Here is a 16,502-nt window from a genome sequence, read left to right on the forward strand (position 1 = left end):
GCTCTGTCCAAATTAACCTCTGTATTTGACTTTTTAGTAGTTTGAAAGAGTTTAGCTGCTTTTATTTAAGCAGGTGAACAATGAAGTCAATTGTTTGGTCTAGACCAACTTAAGGTAAATTTTGTTGTCATCAAGAGTCCTGATAACTAGTTCATGTGTTCTTAAGGTTTTCTCTTTCTTCCTTCCCTCTGCTCCTGTTCTTTCCCATCTTCCCTTTCTTCCTTTCATTTTTATACTTTTCTTCTTGTTAAATGAATTTTGAATTCTTTCACTTGCACCTCCCACCACCACCCCCCAAAAAAATCCAGACAAAAACATCATGAATTAATAAATCACTAACTTCAGGTAAATTTGGTGGCATGAGATTATTTAAGAACCCCAAGATAAGCTGAATTTAATTTACATGGATCACAACACTATATTATACCGCATAAATATGTACAAATATCATGTGTCAATCAAAAAAAATTGAATTTAAGAAAAAGCATTCAGATTGACAGACGTGCGGGTTAAATCCTATATGCAGGGAATCGGCAATAGCCTTTAGGCCTTTTGTGAACATTTCTTCAAACAACAGTCTCCTCTTCCTCATGAATATGCCTGAATTTTATATAGAAATGATGATCACAGTGGTTTCTGGACAGTGCCAGGGAGGGACAAAGGCACCCAAGTAAGGTTGAGGGCTCTGAATATGCCAGACCACAATTTGCACCAACCATGAAGCTTGAAGTTAAAGTTGATGCAAAGACAGAAGAAGATGATACCTAAGGATCTTGCAAGGCCAGCCTACCTTCATGAGAGCCAATGAAATCTGGCAGGTCACACCATGATGTTTATCAGTTGCCTCTTGAAACCTCACACTACCACAGAGAGGAGAAGGTACAAAGATCCTTGAAAGGAAAACACTTTGAGGTAGAGTTTGAACTGTGAACCGACTGCCCTCCAAGAAGTTTTTAACCTGTTCCAATACTATAAGAAGATAATTGATGCTGGATAACTTATAAAACAAAGAGGTTTATTTGGCTCACTGTTCTGGTGGCTGAAGGTTCCAAACAGTATGCATCAATGTTCTGGTGATGAGGGTGCCTTAGCTTCATCACAAGATGGCAGAAAAGTGGAAAGCAAAGTGGCTGTGTGTAGAAGAGGCTAAATATATGCAATGGCTTCACTTTATAACAATTCACTCTTTCTGGAGCTAAGTAACTCTGCAAGACCATTCATCCTTTCCAGGGCTAGTGACCCCAGGAGCTAATTACCTTGTATTAGACCCCACCTCTAAAGTTTCCACTACCTTAGCACCACCAGGATGAGGACAAAACCTCCACTTATGAGCCCTTGGGAAACCCCCAAACATACCAAAGCCACAGCTCCTGAAATGACTAGTCATGCTGAAATGCAAGATTTCTGCTCTTCAATAATCAAGATGACGCAGAACTAAGTCAAATTCAGTTATGCTGAATATGAAGCTACATTTGTGATCAACTCTAAGTATGAACGGTAAGGCTAAAGATGATAAGCTTTAGATTATCACAAATGGTTGATTTTTGTCACTCGGATCACAAGCATTACTACTTTGGCTACAACTAAGATGGCTAAATAAAATTATATCCTGAGCCATTTAGCCTGCTCCCACTAGATGATAAGTATTGGAAACTGTCATAGCCAGGCAACAGGAGTCTAACGACAATATGATTCAAGTCATTATCCTTATGTTAGTTATGATGGTACACATTAGTCTTTTTCTACCATAGAAACGGTTACAGATGAACAGTTTACTCCAGAGTTAGGAACCCCAAATGCCATTTTTAACTAGAAGAATCATCATTATAACCATCAATAGGTATTTATGGAATCTATTCCATGCGTACATTACTGCCCCAAACCACCCTTCACTTCCACTCTCCGCACTTGTAGGCGATTTGAGAGCTACTCATTTGCTAATTTGTTTATCCAGCCATCATCCAATGACCTACCCATTTAGCTACTAACTTACAGAACACCTGCTATGTGCTGGTCTCTGAGATAGAATATAAATGGATCTTGGTATTTTTCTTTGAAGAACTGATAACAGCATAGCATGATATACGCAGGAGAAAGAGAAGTCAAGGAAGAAACCTCAGAGAAGGAAATTCATAATGGCTTGGAGATTAGAAAGAGATTGGGGGAGTGGGTGGGTAGCAAAATGGTTTAGGTCTTGGCAGGGATGAGGTGACAAGGTGAAGGCACAAGGAAAGGAGTTTTGGGGGAGTTGCAAAGAGCACCTATGAACTCCAGAGTCCAGTGTGGAGGAGGGAAAGGATGGAACAATATGCAAAGGTAGCACTGATCAAGAGCACCGCTCATTCATTTGTTCAACAAATGTAAAATGAGTGCTCTCTCTGTGCGGGCACTCTTAGGCACTGGGATATATGGGTGAACAGAACAGACAAGGATCTTGTCATTACAGAACCTAGAGCCAAAGGGTGGAGATAGATAACAAACAATAAATGCAACTCATGAAGTCCATGATAGAGTCTGTTAGATGGGTGTGTGTGCTATAGCAAGGGAACTAAGGGAAGGGTTGTGATTTAAAATGGGGTCATCGGGATAGGACTCATTGAAGAGGTGGCATTGGGCAAAGAACTGAGCCTTGGCGATGTTAGAGGGGAGATGTCCAGGGAGAGGGATAAGGCCAGTGCAAAGGCCTAGCGTCTGAGCAGACAGCAAAGGGAAAGTCTGATGGAGACAGAGGCCACAGGTACGGGGTGGTAGGAGATGAGGTCTGAGAGTCACAGGTAGAGTCACATCTAGAGAGGAGCTCAGTCCCCTGGAGGGAGTTAGCATTAGGTTTTACATAGACGCATGACATGATCTCATTTATGTGTTAAATTAATCAACTCTGCTGGCTCAACTTGATGATAGACTATAGAGGGACCAAAGTAGGAGCAGATCCATGAGTTTGAAGGGTGTTATAGCTACCCAGGTAAAATAGGGCCAGTGGCTCCGACAGTGAGGGGGTGGGTACAGAGATTTGGGGGTGTACTTTGAAGTTATAGCCCCCAAACTTCTTATGGTTTAGGTGTGCATAGAAGAGGAAAAGAGCAATAAGAAGCATCAAGGATGACCCTAAGGATTTTGTCCTGTGTGGAGGATGCCGCAAGTTGTGGGTAAGGCAGGTTTGGAGTCAGGGAGAGACTGAGTGTTCAGCCTATTGAAATAATCCTGTTAATAAGTGTCTAAACGAAGACATTGAAAATAGGGATGCAGAAACAGAAGGATGGGCATATTTCAGAGATCTTTAGAAACACATAAGACTTTTTTTTTATTTTTGGGGTTTGAACCCAGGGTGCTTTACCACTGAGCCACAGCCCTTTTTATTTTTTATTTTGAGATAGGGTCTTCCTAGGTTACTTAAGGTCTCACTAAGTTGCATAAGCTGACAGCTGGTTTTGAACTTGTGATCCTCCTGTGTCAGCCTCCTGAGCTGCAGGGATTACAGGTGTATGTCACTGTGCCTGGCTAAGACTGGTTCATTCTTAACTGTTTAAGTGACAGAGTCTAGGATAATTCCCAGGTTTCTGGCCTAGGTAACTGGGTAGCCAGAAGTATCATTCATTAAAGTACAGACGGAAAAGATGGCCTTTGTGGTGTCTGATACTGAACTTAATGCCAGGACATGGGAGAATAGAGCTCGATTCACCTAACAATATCACCAGTCTTCTTCTTATTAAATAGAGGTCATCTAAAACAGGAACACAGACCTGTGTGCCTTCATCATTGTCTGCTCAAGGACCCTGCATCTGCACAAAACAGATTACTGCTCTAGAGAGGGTCAGAGTGTCTCCTATCCCTTGCTCCCTGGCCGCCATTCTTTACACACACCAACCAGCAATTCCTAGAGGATAAATGGGCAGGAAGTAGAGCAGGGAACGGCTGGTAGAAATGCAGAATGTTCTAGGAGCATTGAAGGTATGAGGAAACAAAGAAAGGGGAAGAGGTGGGCGATGTTGAAACAATCTGATAGTACTGCATTCTAGAATTGTGTTCTATAAATTCAGAGACTGAGAGAAACAGAAGTTGACTGATGGACAAGATGCTGCCTTTCCATAGTAAGGGGGAACAATCAGGTAAATTTTGAGGTTATGACACAAATGGAAAGGGAGTAGTATTGTAAGATAATTTTCCTATGCCATTTGCTGTTGGACATTGAATTTGAAATGATCTCACCTTGCCTGAAGGTAAATAAAGAAAAAAAAATTATCTGTACAACACTACAGAACAGAGAAAGAAAGCAACAACATCTAGAAGATGGAAAATCAACACCACTTTGAAAGTGGTCCATTATCAGACCTAGAAAACAATATGGTGGAAACCGTTTGGCGTCATCCGTAGAATGGTTCTGTGAAAGAGTTGCAGGAAAAGAGAAATTAAAAAGCAATAGGGAATACCATTTGCTTTTTAACAAAAAAGCAGAAAGGATGAGATGTGGAAGAGCGGTTAGGAAATTAAAAATGCAATGAAATGATTAAAGTCTTCATTGCAAAGTACAGGAAGCAGAGAAGCATTGCATACCATTAAATCAGTTTTGTTGAAGATAAACTTGAAAAGCTGCCCTAGAACACAAAGAAAAAGGCCAAAGGGATGGAAATAATGAGCAAGAACATAATGGATAAAGGGAACAGGGAAATCATTCGGCAAACCAGCGCTCCTAGAGGAGAGGCCAGACCAGATGGACAAAGTCAGATAATAGAAGAGGGCTTTCCTCAGTCCCAGATGGTGTAGGGATCACAGGGGCCCATTTCACCCTGCTAAATGAACTCAGATCATTTAGACAGATTATGTTTCTGAATCAAGAAACTGAAGTAGATGAAAATCAATATGGAGGCTCCCCAAAAGGCTACGCCTGGAACTACCACATGACCCAGCTGTACCACTCCTCGGTATTTCCCCTGAAGAATTAAAGTCATTATACCATAGAGATACACACCCACCCATGTTTATAACAGTACAATTCACAACAGCCAAACTATGGAACCACCCTAGATGTCCATCAACAGATGGACAGATAAAGAAAACGTGTTATATATACACAATAGAGTTTTATTCAACCATAAAGAAAAATAAAATGATGTCATTTTTCAGAAAAACGGATGGAACTAGAGACCATTATGTCAAGTAAAATAAGCCAAACTCAGAAGGTCAAGGGTTGCATGTTTTCTCTCATATGTGGAAGCTAGCAAGGAGAAAGGAAAAAAAGATGGGGGTGGATCTCTTAAAAAAATAAAAAAAAAAACCAGTAGAAGAAAAGGACCAAGGGTGGGGTTTGGAAGTGCTGGGGAGTGATACTGGACACATTATATGGTTATATTGTTTTTATTTTTATTTTTTAAAGAGAGAGTGAGAGAGGGGAGAGAGAGAGAGGGAGAGAGAGAGAGAGAGAGAGAGAGAGAGAGAGAGAGAGAGAGATTTTAATATTTATTATTTTTTAGTTCTCGGCGGACACAACATCTTTGTTGGTATGTGGTGCTGAGGATCGAACCCGGGCCGCACGCATGCCAGGCGAGCGCGCTGCCGCTTGAGCCACATCCCCAGCCCCTGGTTATATTGTTACTGTGTGCATGTACAAATATGTAGCAACAAATCTCATCAGTGTATATAACTATAATGCATAAAAAATGTGGAACAAATAAAGAAGGGGAGGAGGGACAAGTCAAAAGAGTAATTCCAAAGACAAAATTCTATGTTTTAAAAAATATTTTTAATTGTCAACAGACATTTATTTATTTATTTATTTTTTTATTTACCGAGAATCAAACTCAGTGCCTTACACACGCTAGGCAAGTGCTCTACCATTGAGCTACAACCTCAGCCCCCAAAGGCAAAATTCTGAGACCAAAAAGAAAAAAAAAAAGGCTTAGCCATCCACAGGAACATGGGCCGCCTCTGCTGCTGCTGAGAAGCAGAGAGGAGAAAGGGGCCATCAATTGAGCAGTGATCCTCAGGGAGCCAAGACAGGGGCAGAGCTGGTGCCAGAGCGATCCCTGATTCTTAAGGGCAGAAGAGCAGGTGGAAACAGACCTGTTCCACTTTTCAAGAGTTAAGTAGAAAAATCTAACAAGAGCCGGAGGACAGGGCCTTCTTAGGGTGGCCAACAACTTGGAAACTTCAGAAGAAATGCCTGAAATGAGGCAGAAGTTAACAAGTGTGTCCCACAGGCTCTTTGACAGATAACACAGGAAGAAAAGAATCAAAACTGTTAAAACCCTGAAACTGCTTTCTCCACCGTTAATTTCCTTTCATTCTAAGGATGGAAGGAGCTACGGTTTGTGTGTGGATTTTCTTCCAAAGGTTCATGTTCTGGAAGCCGTGTCCCTGGTGTGGTGATGGAATCATTAAGAGGTGAGGCCTGGCAGAAGGCAACTAGGTGACAGGGACTCCACCCTCATGAGTGGGTTAATGTCATCTTTCAGGAGTAGGTCTGATTTCATGGGACTGGATCAGTTCACATGAGAATGAGTTGTCATAGGGTACCTGGCATCAGTCCTGATCTCCTCTTCTGTAGGCACCACACACCTCTTCTATATGTGCTCCCACCAACCACCATAAGATACTGGTGCCATGAACTTGAATATTCAGAATTGTTAGCCAAATAAACCCCTTATCTTTATAAAACACACCGCCTCAGGTATTTTCCTATAACAACACAAAACAGACTAAGGCAAGAGGGAAGTGAATTGGAGAGAAAAGGAAAGTGGAGGAAAAGGAGAAGATTGCAAAGAGGGAAAAGAGAAGAGGTGGCTCAGGGGATGCCAGCATCAGAGGGGGCAGACCTGATATGAAAGTACGGACATGTGTCTCTGTTGGGGGAGGTCAGCCTTAACTTTTGGCACTGTTTCTGCTGCAGACCCTTGGAAAACAATAAATGTTTTCCAGATCTTGATTACAATCCCTCCATTGTGCTGGTTTGGGGCCATTTCTATTCCTCTAAGTCCTCTGCAGGCAGGAGAGAAGGGCCTGACTCACCTGGGCAGAGGTGCTATGAAGCTTCAGAAGCCCATTCTCGAGTCGCTCCATTTTAGACTTTAGCTCTTTTCCGTTCCTGCACAACAAGCTCTGGTAGAGCCTGATGAACTCCAGGAAGGATTTGGGAGTTGTGTAGTTGTAGCGCTGCTCATTGCTCAGGTAAGACTTGGAGGTTTGGTTGACGCTCGAGTGGACGAAGGCCATGAACTTGCTAATTGATGGCTTGACTGTGGGCTAAAAAATCACACAGCAGGAATAAGGAGATCACTTTGCCATGACGCTCGAAGGAGACAGCCCACCCCAGTTCTTCCTTCACCACATGGAAAATTGTGTCCCAATTTCATTCTGTCTGAGCTTGAACTTTAACCCTGACCTCTGGATGTGAAATCCTCTGTGCCCTGAGGTGAGGAGGACATGGAGGAGTGTCTCCTTCCCCCCCCCCCCCTCACCTCAATGCTCTCCGTGTCCTGCAAGAAGCGGAGGCTGACAGACTCCAGGGCTTGCTGAGGCCACTCATGGAACCAGTCGATGGCTGTGCAGTTCACAATGGCTGGGAACTTCCTGCTGCGGACCCTCAGCTTGTTCCCCACGGGGGAGAAACAGAGAGTCACCTGAGAAGTCAGAAGGATGGAGAGAGCAAAGAAAGGTACCAGAGAAACACAGAGAAGGAGACATGACAGAATGGCAGTCATCAAGAAGACAAGCAATAATAAATGCTGGAGAAAGAGGAACACTTTTATACTATCAGTGGAATCAGAAGTTAGTACAACCTCTATGGAAATCAGTATTGAGGCTCCTTAAAAGACTGGGCATGGAACCGCCATCTGACCCAGCCATACCACTCCTCTGTATTTACCCTATAGAATTAAAGCCACCTTACTCCATTGACACATGCATAGCCAACAGCAGCACAATTCACAGTAGTGAAACTCTGGAGCCAGCCTAGGTGTCTATCAATGGGTGAATGGATGAAGAAAATGTAACTATTGTTATATATGGGAGTTTTATTCAGCCATAAATAAAAATGAAATTATGGCATCTTCAGGAAAATGGATGGAACCAGAGACCATCATGGGAAGCAAAATAAGTCAAACTCAGAAGGTTAGGGTCATATGTTTTCTCCCATATATGAAAGCTAGAGAGGAAAAGAAAAGGAAGGTGAGGGTAGATCTCCTAAAAATTGAAGGGAGATCAGTAGAGAAAAGGGACTGCAGGGCGGGGGATGTGGAGGCACGGAGGAAATGCTGGGGAAGGATATTGGCCAAATCATATTGGCATGATATGTGCATGTGCAAATATGTAACAAAAGGTCCCATCCATCTGTACAACTATAATGCATCAATAAAAAAATGAGGTCGGGGGAGAAGCAGACATGGCTTTGGATTCCTGATCTTCCAGGGAATTGTGAAGCACATCTAACAGAGACCAGATCCATACACACTAGCCAGCTTTTCTAGCAAGAGATCAAGAAATGCTGGAACTACATTATGTAAGAGAGAGCACAGTCCCTAAAGCAGATGAGAAAGTCATCTTTCCAGTGGTACTCAGGCTGACCAGGGCACTGAGCTCTCACCCCTACCCTCAAGAAAATCAGTAAGGATGGCCATGCCCAAAAATATCAGTAGACTCCCATGAACCATTTCTGGTCCCTGTCTACCCAGTGGGTCAATCTTTCTTTACCTTCAGCTGTCGTCGGACTCGATCTATGAAGAACTTCCAGCAATTGTCCCTGCTGTCAACCAGACCTTGGCTCCTGACTTCATTCCGCACGTTGTTTATGATGTTCTCAACTTCATCATCTGAGTAGAGATCTGGGATCTCTCCTGGGAATAAACAGAGGGCAGATGGGCAGCGTTGGCATCTTGCTAAATGATGCAATCGGACATGGACGGTTATCTTGCCTTGGAGCACGGGTCTCTTGGTGTTTACACCAGGTTCCACTTCTCTTGCTGGTGAGCTGGAGAGACACTATGAATGCACCAGACTCAGGATAGGGGAGTGTCTAGCAATGGATGGGGCACGGAGGACGGCCTTGGCATTGGTATAGGGCATTGTGTTCCGGTATTGACAGTTGGTAGCGTTTCAATGGACTTTTCTTCTTTCACGTAAAACACTTAATAATTACTGTATTGTTGGCCCTTCTGGAAATTGTGTTCTTAAAGAGCTTAACATTTAGCTGGAGATATAAAATTTATTTAGCTGTAAGATCGTGGGTGAAAAGAGCCATAAGAAACATATATTGTAAATTCATATATTTCAGAAGAGTGAACTATCACTTTCTATAAGAAAGAAGGGGGAGAAAGCAGTGGTGGTTTCATGGAATTTGGTATAAAATAAATATGATTCCTAAAATCCATGGGAAAAAAGATGAACTATTTAATAATTCAATATGTAGTATTAAGGAAACAGAACTAAAAAATCATGGTTGGGTTCTTATTTTACATTGTATGCTAAGGTAAATTTAAATGGGTCATTGATTTAACTTTCAGGAAAAAAAATCCCCATAAAAACAAAAAAGAAAATATTCTCATAACCTCTGAGTGGGGAAGGACTTTCTAACTCTAACTCAACTAATTTGTTTTAGCAGAAAGATAAATTTGATGCATAAAATTTGATAAATTTGGAAACACAAAATTTGTTTTAAAATTCATGGTTGAAATACCATAGGCAAAGAATAACAATAACTACAAAGGAAAAATTAAGAAAAATACAAGGAAAAATTAAGAAAATATATGTTAATTTAGATTACTGTCAAATGATTAATCTCTTTAATATGTAAAAAATTATCTACAAATAAAAGATTAGAAAATCAATAGAATGATAGAATGAAGAACATGGAAAGGGAGTTTACGGTAAAGGAAATGAAAATGTATCTTGGACATACGAATAGAGGTCTAACTTTACTTGTAACCATATAAATGCATATCCAAACTGCTTAATTACTTTTAAGCTTATATAAATTATGATGTCAAACATGAACAGACACTCAGCCTCATAATAATAGAAATGTACATCAAAACAACCCTAATTATTAGTTTTTACCAGATGGGCAAAATTCTGAAAGTTAAATAAAACACTGTATTAATGAGGTAGCATATGAGAATAAAATTATATGCTTGATCTCACTAATAAATAAAAATTTAAGAAATTCTAACTATTGTATAAAAGTCAATATATGGTGACTAAGTCCAGCTTATCCTGGAAATGTGAAGTAAGCAAATACTAAAAAAAATCTATGAAATAGTTCACTGTTAATAGATTAAGGAAGTAAAACTGTGTAACTACTGAAATAGATACATAGGATTTCTAAAACACTGTTGGAAAACTAGCAATAAAGATATTTCTCTTAATTTGATAATAGATATCAACCCCAGCCCCAAACAAACATCCTAGTAGTAAAATACTTAACATTCCCTTCAAATACAATCACTATCTTGTTTTCTGTTTAACATTATATAGGAGGTCTTAAACTGCACAAAGTTGAGAAAAAGAAGGAAGATGTATAAGGAGAGTGAAGAAAGTTATAAAACTATTATTCTTTGAAATCTAATTTTATACATAGAAAACCTAAGAGAATATCCACATAAATAATCAGAACTCATAAGAATGTTCAAAACAAGCTTACTGGATAAAAAATCAATATTGGAAATTAAATTGCATTTTTGTTCTCTAGTAAAAAACAAAAGGCAATTTAAAAGTTATCATTTAGAATACCAGCAAACATTATAAGCAGCTAAGTAATAAATATGTAAAATGATGTGCAAGATCTTAATGTAAAACACAACATACTACTGAATGTCAAAAAATGAAACCCTTAATAAGTGGAGAGAAACATTGAGTTCATGGGGACTGATGTGGTAGTACTACTATTACAGAGATGCAGTTCCAATAAAAAATCAAATGGGTTTGTGTTTTGACCTTGATAAACATATTCTAAAATGTACATGAAAGAGTAAAGGGTAGGGGGAGGGACAACGAAAGGAAATACTGGGAAAGGATGGAGACCAAATTACATTGCTATATCATAAGCATGTAACAATGAATCCCATTATTATATAACAATGGAGGTAAAAAGGTAATATGTAATGTGTAACAATGAATCCCACCACTATGAAAATTATAATGCACCAATAAAATATGGAAAAAGATACTAAAAAAATAAAAAATAATAAAACTTGATTAAAAAAATGACATTCTTTTGGAATAACCAGAAGGAGGGATTTGCTATGCCAGAAATCAAATTTCTTTATAAAGCTACATTTGTTGAAGCAATGTGAAGTTAGTACTGGGCTAAATGATTACAATGAATGTGTACCACCTAGAAACACACACAGATATGAACAGGAAATTGATGTAAAAAAATCAGCATGCAAAGGTATAGAGAACAAATAAGTAAAGCTAAGATAATTCAATATTAGTATAGCAAATGCAATTAGATCACTCTATGAAAATAAATTCAAGGTGGATTAAAGATATAAATGTGAAAAGTAAAACCGTAATAATTAAAAAAATTAAAAACACAGGCAATTATTTTTATGGCATTGGGTTAGGAAAAAATTTCTGAAACAGATCATGAAAAGCACAAAGCATTAAAAAATAACATTAACTTTTATAACATCAGAACTAAATTGGTATGATAAAGGTCAGACATAGACTTTGAAAAGATACTAACAACCCATATTATAAGAAAAGGGTGAGTATCCAAAGCATATACAGAACTCCTATTGAGGCAGGGAGATAGGTCTTCCATCAACAGCCAGGATAAGGGCCTTGGAGAAGGCAAGGAGGGGAGGGGGCATCATGCCAACCTGAAGGGAGACCTCAGGTCTGGAGGACTGAGTTACAATTCCTAATTCTGTTCCTCACAGCTTCAACCAGAGCAGCCCCTCTTTAGTCACCTTTGTCCCTACCCCTAGCAACGTCTGACCACAAAGTAGACCCTTACCTGAAGCGTCTTCTTCTCCCTAATGTGTCAAACCACAAGGTTGGAACTGTCCCCCTAATTATGTAAATAAGGGATTGAAATTATGCACTTATGATTGGCTTATTAAGCTTAAAGCAGGAAGTGTTTGATTGGTCCATGCTGTCATCCCTGACTCTACCAATCACTGGGTTATCAGATATACCTTTAAAAACACCTAGACCATAGACACCTGTTGGCATCCCTCTCTTGGGGCCTCTCCTCTTTGGGAGCTCTTTTTTCTTTCTTACTTCAATAAATCCTGTTACTTTGCTCTCACCCTTGTGTCCATGGATTTCACTCCTCAAATTCATGAGACAAAGATACCACCCTTACATGCTCTATGTGACCCTATGAATCTATAAGAAAGAGTCCAAGAGCCAAAGGACCAATTCTATAAATAGGCAACTCACAGAAGAGGAACAGGAATGGCCAAAGAACACTCAAAAAGATGCTCAGTGTCACTAGCAAAAAAAAAAAAAAAAAAAAAAAGGGAAAGGGAAAGAGTGAGATTTCCTTTCATTCCTATTGACAAAAATTAACACGTCAGATAAACCAAATATTGATGAGGTTGGAAGGAAACAAGTATTCATGCACCAGAAACTAAATTTGCATAACTACTCCAGAAAATAATTTGACATTTTATTTAGCAATGTTGAAATGCAGGTACAAGGCAATCTAGTGATCTAGTTTTTGAGTACCTATTTAAAGCAACTCTGACAAACTTCACAAGTTTTTATTTTGCAACATTGTTCATAATTGCATGGGTGTTTGCTATATTAAATTTTGAGCTCCCAAAATACATTATAAAGAAATTATAGGAAAACATAAAGGGGAGAAGTCAACATGAGTGGTGAGGATGGGAAAGGAGTGAGTTTTATACTTTTGAGAATTTAGTCTGGGGAAATGCTCTGGGATTGTTACTTGCATTTCAAGTGAGAGAAAGGCGATTTACAATTTTCTTTTTGAGGGAGAGACTTGGTCATGTTTGAAAGACAAGACTTTTCCTAAAGAAGAGATGGACTAGAACAAAATTTTGAATTAGGAACTACAGGGGGTAGGTTCTTAATTCAGTCTGAAGGACTGGTCTTGGAGAGGTGGAATGGTAATATTGGAGAAAGGGAGAAATATACAAAGAAACAAAAACTGTTGCTTAAAGGTAGTTGAGAGGCTCATCCTGAATGAGATAAGTTTCTTTAAATAAAAGAGATGAGATTGGGAGAGAGAAATGAAGGAAGCAGTGGCATAGCTAAAAAGTTGGAAACACTATTTATCATGTGTTTTCATCAGCTTTTTCATTGCTGTGATCCAAAGATGTGACAAGAACAGTTTTGAGGAGGAAAAGTTTATTTTGGCTCACAGTTTCAGAGGTTCAGTCCTTGCTTGGTTGGCTCCATAGCTGTGGGCCTGGGGTGAGGTGAAGCATCATGGCGGAAGGTGTAGAGGAGGAGAGCAATGGCAACCAGGAACCAGAGAGAGGGTTGGAGAGAGGGAGAGAGAGTGAGAGCTTGGCTCACCAGGGACAAAATAGAAACCCAAAGAAATGCTGCAAGTGACCTACTTCCTTCAGCCACACCCCTACCTGTCTACAGTTACAACATCGGTACCTTCACCTTATGAAAAAACAAATCCTGAATATTTTCTCTGACATAAAGAGGCTGATTCATAGTGGGATAGGAAGGAGGAGCATAGGAGGAATAGATGAACTCTAGATTGGGCAGAGGGGTGGGAGGGGAAGAAAGGGGTCATGGGTAATTAATGATGGTGGAATGTGATGATCATTATTATCCAAAGTACATGTATGAAGACAAAAATTGGTGTGAATATACTATGTATACAACCAGAGATATGAAAAATAGTGCTGTATATGTGTAATAAGAATCGTAAATGCATTCTGCTGTCATTTATTAAAAAAAAAAAAAAAAAGATGCAGGATACTGAGGAGGCAAATGATGGCCGGCAGGCTAACTGTGGCTCTCTACCTCCTTTTTGTATGATCTGTAAGCAAAGAATGGTTTTTATAATTTTTGATAATTGGATATATTGAATGGCACATGAATGTTATTTGAAGTTCACCTTTTATTGTCCATAAATAACTTTACTGGGTGCAGCTGGACTCTTAGGTATTATCTGGGGTGATTTTTGCACTACAATGTCAGAGTGAAGTAGGTGTGACAGAGATGCGTGCCTTTTCAAAGCCTAAGGTATTGACTTCCTGATGCTTTGTAGGAAATGTCTGCTGACCACTGCTTCTGAGCTACCCGGAGCCAAGATGCTGAAAGCATGTAGTTAATTTAGAGATTTTCCAGCTCAGAGGATGGTGGTGTTTGTCACAGGATCCCAAGAACCTGTAAGAAGGGATTGCTAGATGAAAAATGTAGGGATAAATGCCTCTGAATTCCTAGCAAAGTCTGATTTTCAGATGTGTTCCTCCAGTTTCTCCTGACAATATTCCTGTCACTTATTCTGTGATGTGCCACATCATGTCGAAAGCAGGAAGATGAACTGCCAGGGGGGGACTTGTGATGGGAACAGAGGCAGAAGCTATTGAGACATCTGAAAACTTTCCTCCTGAGACCTGAAACTGGGAAACACTATTTTTGCCTCCAAGTGCTTGCAGGTTTTCTGTGGTCATTAAAATAGTTTTGTCATTAAAATAATGTTTTGCAAAACAGATGAATGCTCATCTTCTCTGTGTTAGTTTCAGATTCCTCAGAGGATACAACTGCTTGAGTGAGAAGAGACCCTGATAGTTTCACAAAGTTCTGTTAACTGAAGCTTGGTGATTAAAAGGGTAAAACTCAGGGTTAGATTCTCCATGACCCCAGTCTTACACCTGCTTATGAGTTTCAACCTGACCACATTCTGATAGTTTTCAAAAATATTTCCTGGGTCTCAAGGGAGAAGTGTGACAGTTATTTTGGTATGTCTATTCCTCTCTATCCATGGCAAGAAGATTTCTGAAAGCCTGTTTTCCCTTGATAGTAAGTAATATGTATGATGGCATGTCATTTTCCTGATATTACACACCTTTGTTCAAGGAATGAATGCCTCCTGAACAGTAATTATGGGCCAGGAGACGGGCTGAGCACAGAAAGTATGAAAGAAGAAAAAAATACAGCCTCTGCAGGTGGCTACAGTTTTACCTGCTTTGTTTTACTTCCTAAACTGGATGATAGGTATTTAATCATTCTGTTTTTGTATCTCTGAATTATTTAACGAAATAAAATTAACCAACACAATATAGTCTTTGCCTTTCATGAATTTATAATCTTGTTTCAATATAAGGATGATATAAACTGCTTTAGGAACACAGAGGGGACTTACATAGGGGTGACAGTGTATCAGTAGAGAGATAACACTTAAGCATGTCTTCTAATATGGGTAGGAGTGAATCCAGACCAAGAAAGAGAAGGAAACGAAGTTCAAAATGAGCATCATGAAATAAGGATGTCAGAAAACAGCATAATGTGCTACTTCAGAGTTAGACATTTCCTGATACAAAAGGGGCTTGGGTTTTATCCTGCACCCAGTTAGGAATTAATTCAGGAGTTGTACTTTTGATAAGCCCTGTCTAAAGTATAATACCAGGGGATTGTCTGAGAAGGAGGGAGATGAATTAAGAATTGCCTGCACTTGTTGAATCAAAAGGTGACAAGATCAGAGTCACTCTGATAGAGAAGATATGGATTCAGAAATGTTTAGGGAGAAAAACTGGTGGCCATTGTTTATGCCTTGGATATAGTGAGGTAAAATTTAGCCATGTAAGGAAATCCACAGAGACACAAAGTCGAGAAGAACCTGTATGGGACTTTGATACCACAACGAGGAACACAAAACGCTGATTACTTAAGCATCTTTTTGCATCACCCTCTTGGGATTTCTGTTTTTGCGTCTGGAGAACCAATCAGATCCATGATGAGTCCAAGGAATACATTCAAGAGGTTTAATGCATGCTTTCTGGCTGCCCTTTTGCTCCAAGTTTTGTGTTTTTTTTCTTTCTTTCAGTTAAACTGGGTCAGAAGTCAGCTTATACAACAGCATAGAAGGCTCATTCATCTATGGAAGCCCAGTTCCAGTTGCTCACAGGAGAACCCTCTAATGCCAAGTTCATTACAAATCTTACCAGACTCTGCATCTTCATGTGATACGTGTAGAACACTAACATAGCAACCTAGAAGATGAGGTGATCTTTTCACGTTCTATATATCAACTGGATATTGATCCAAATATAAAAAAGAGCAGTCTGGGTCAGAGGTGGAGACTGAACTGTGCCTATGACTTTAGAAGAGAAGGGGCCCAGTTGGCTCTACACTCTTCCCTAGACTATACAGAGGCTACCTGATTCTCAGAGAAGCATAGGACCTCGTGACCGGAGCATGGGAGCTTAATAAGTGATTGTTGAATAAATGAAGAAGTGGAAAGTGATCTAGCCTAAGTCAAGGGAAAGAGATCTTCATTTGGAGGGAAGTAGTTAAGACTTCTGAAAAGTGAAAGGAAATTCCAAACAAAAATTTTCAAAGTAAAATGAAGTATGAAA

The 16,502-nt window shown here is 39.7% G+C and overlaps 1 protein-coding gene across 2 annotated transcripts in view; it reads right to left on the bottom strand.

Annotated features, from left to right (window-relative positions):
* Nucleotides 1–16,502, bottom strand: part of DNAH9 (dynein axonemal heavy chain 9) — a gene marked incomplete at both ends in the record, with an annotated part of 338,928 nt that overhangs the window by 111,202 nt on the left and 211,224 nt on the right. For both annotated transcript variants that reach the window (XM_081272229.1, XM_081272228.1), the window contains 3 exons: nucleotides 7,003–7,236; nucleotides 7,452–7,613; nucleotides 8,683–8,825. In XM_081272229.1, coding sequence (XP_081128355.1) covers nucleotides 7,003–7,236; nucleotides 7,452–7,613; nucleotides 8,683–8,825 — 539 coding nt within the window. The remainder of the gene's footprint in view (nucleotides 1–7,002; nucleotides 7,237–7,451; nucleotides 7,614–8,682; nucleotides 8,826–16,502) is intronic.

This window comes from Spermophilus citellus (genome assembly GCF_964194105.1).
Source record: "Spermophilus citellus genome assembly, chromosome: 17".
NCBI classification, from domain to species: Eukaryota; Metazoa; Chordata; class Mammalia; order Rodentia; family Sciuridae; genus Spermophilus; species Spermophilus citellus.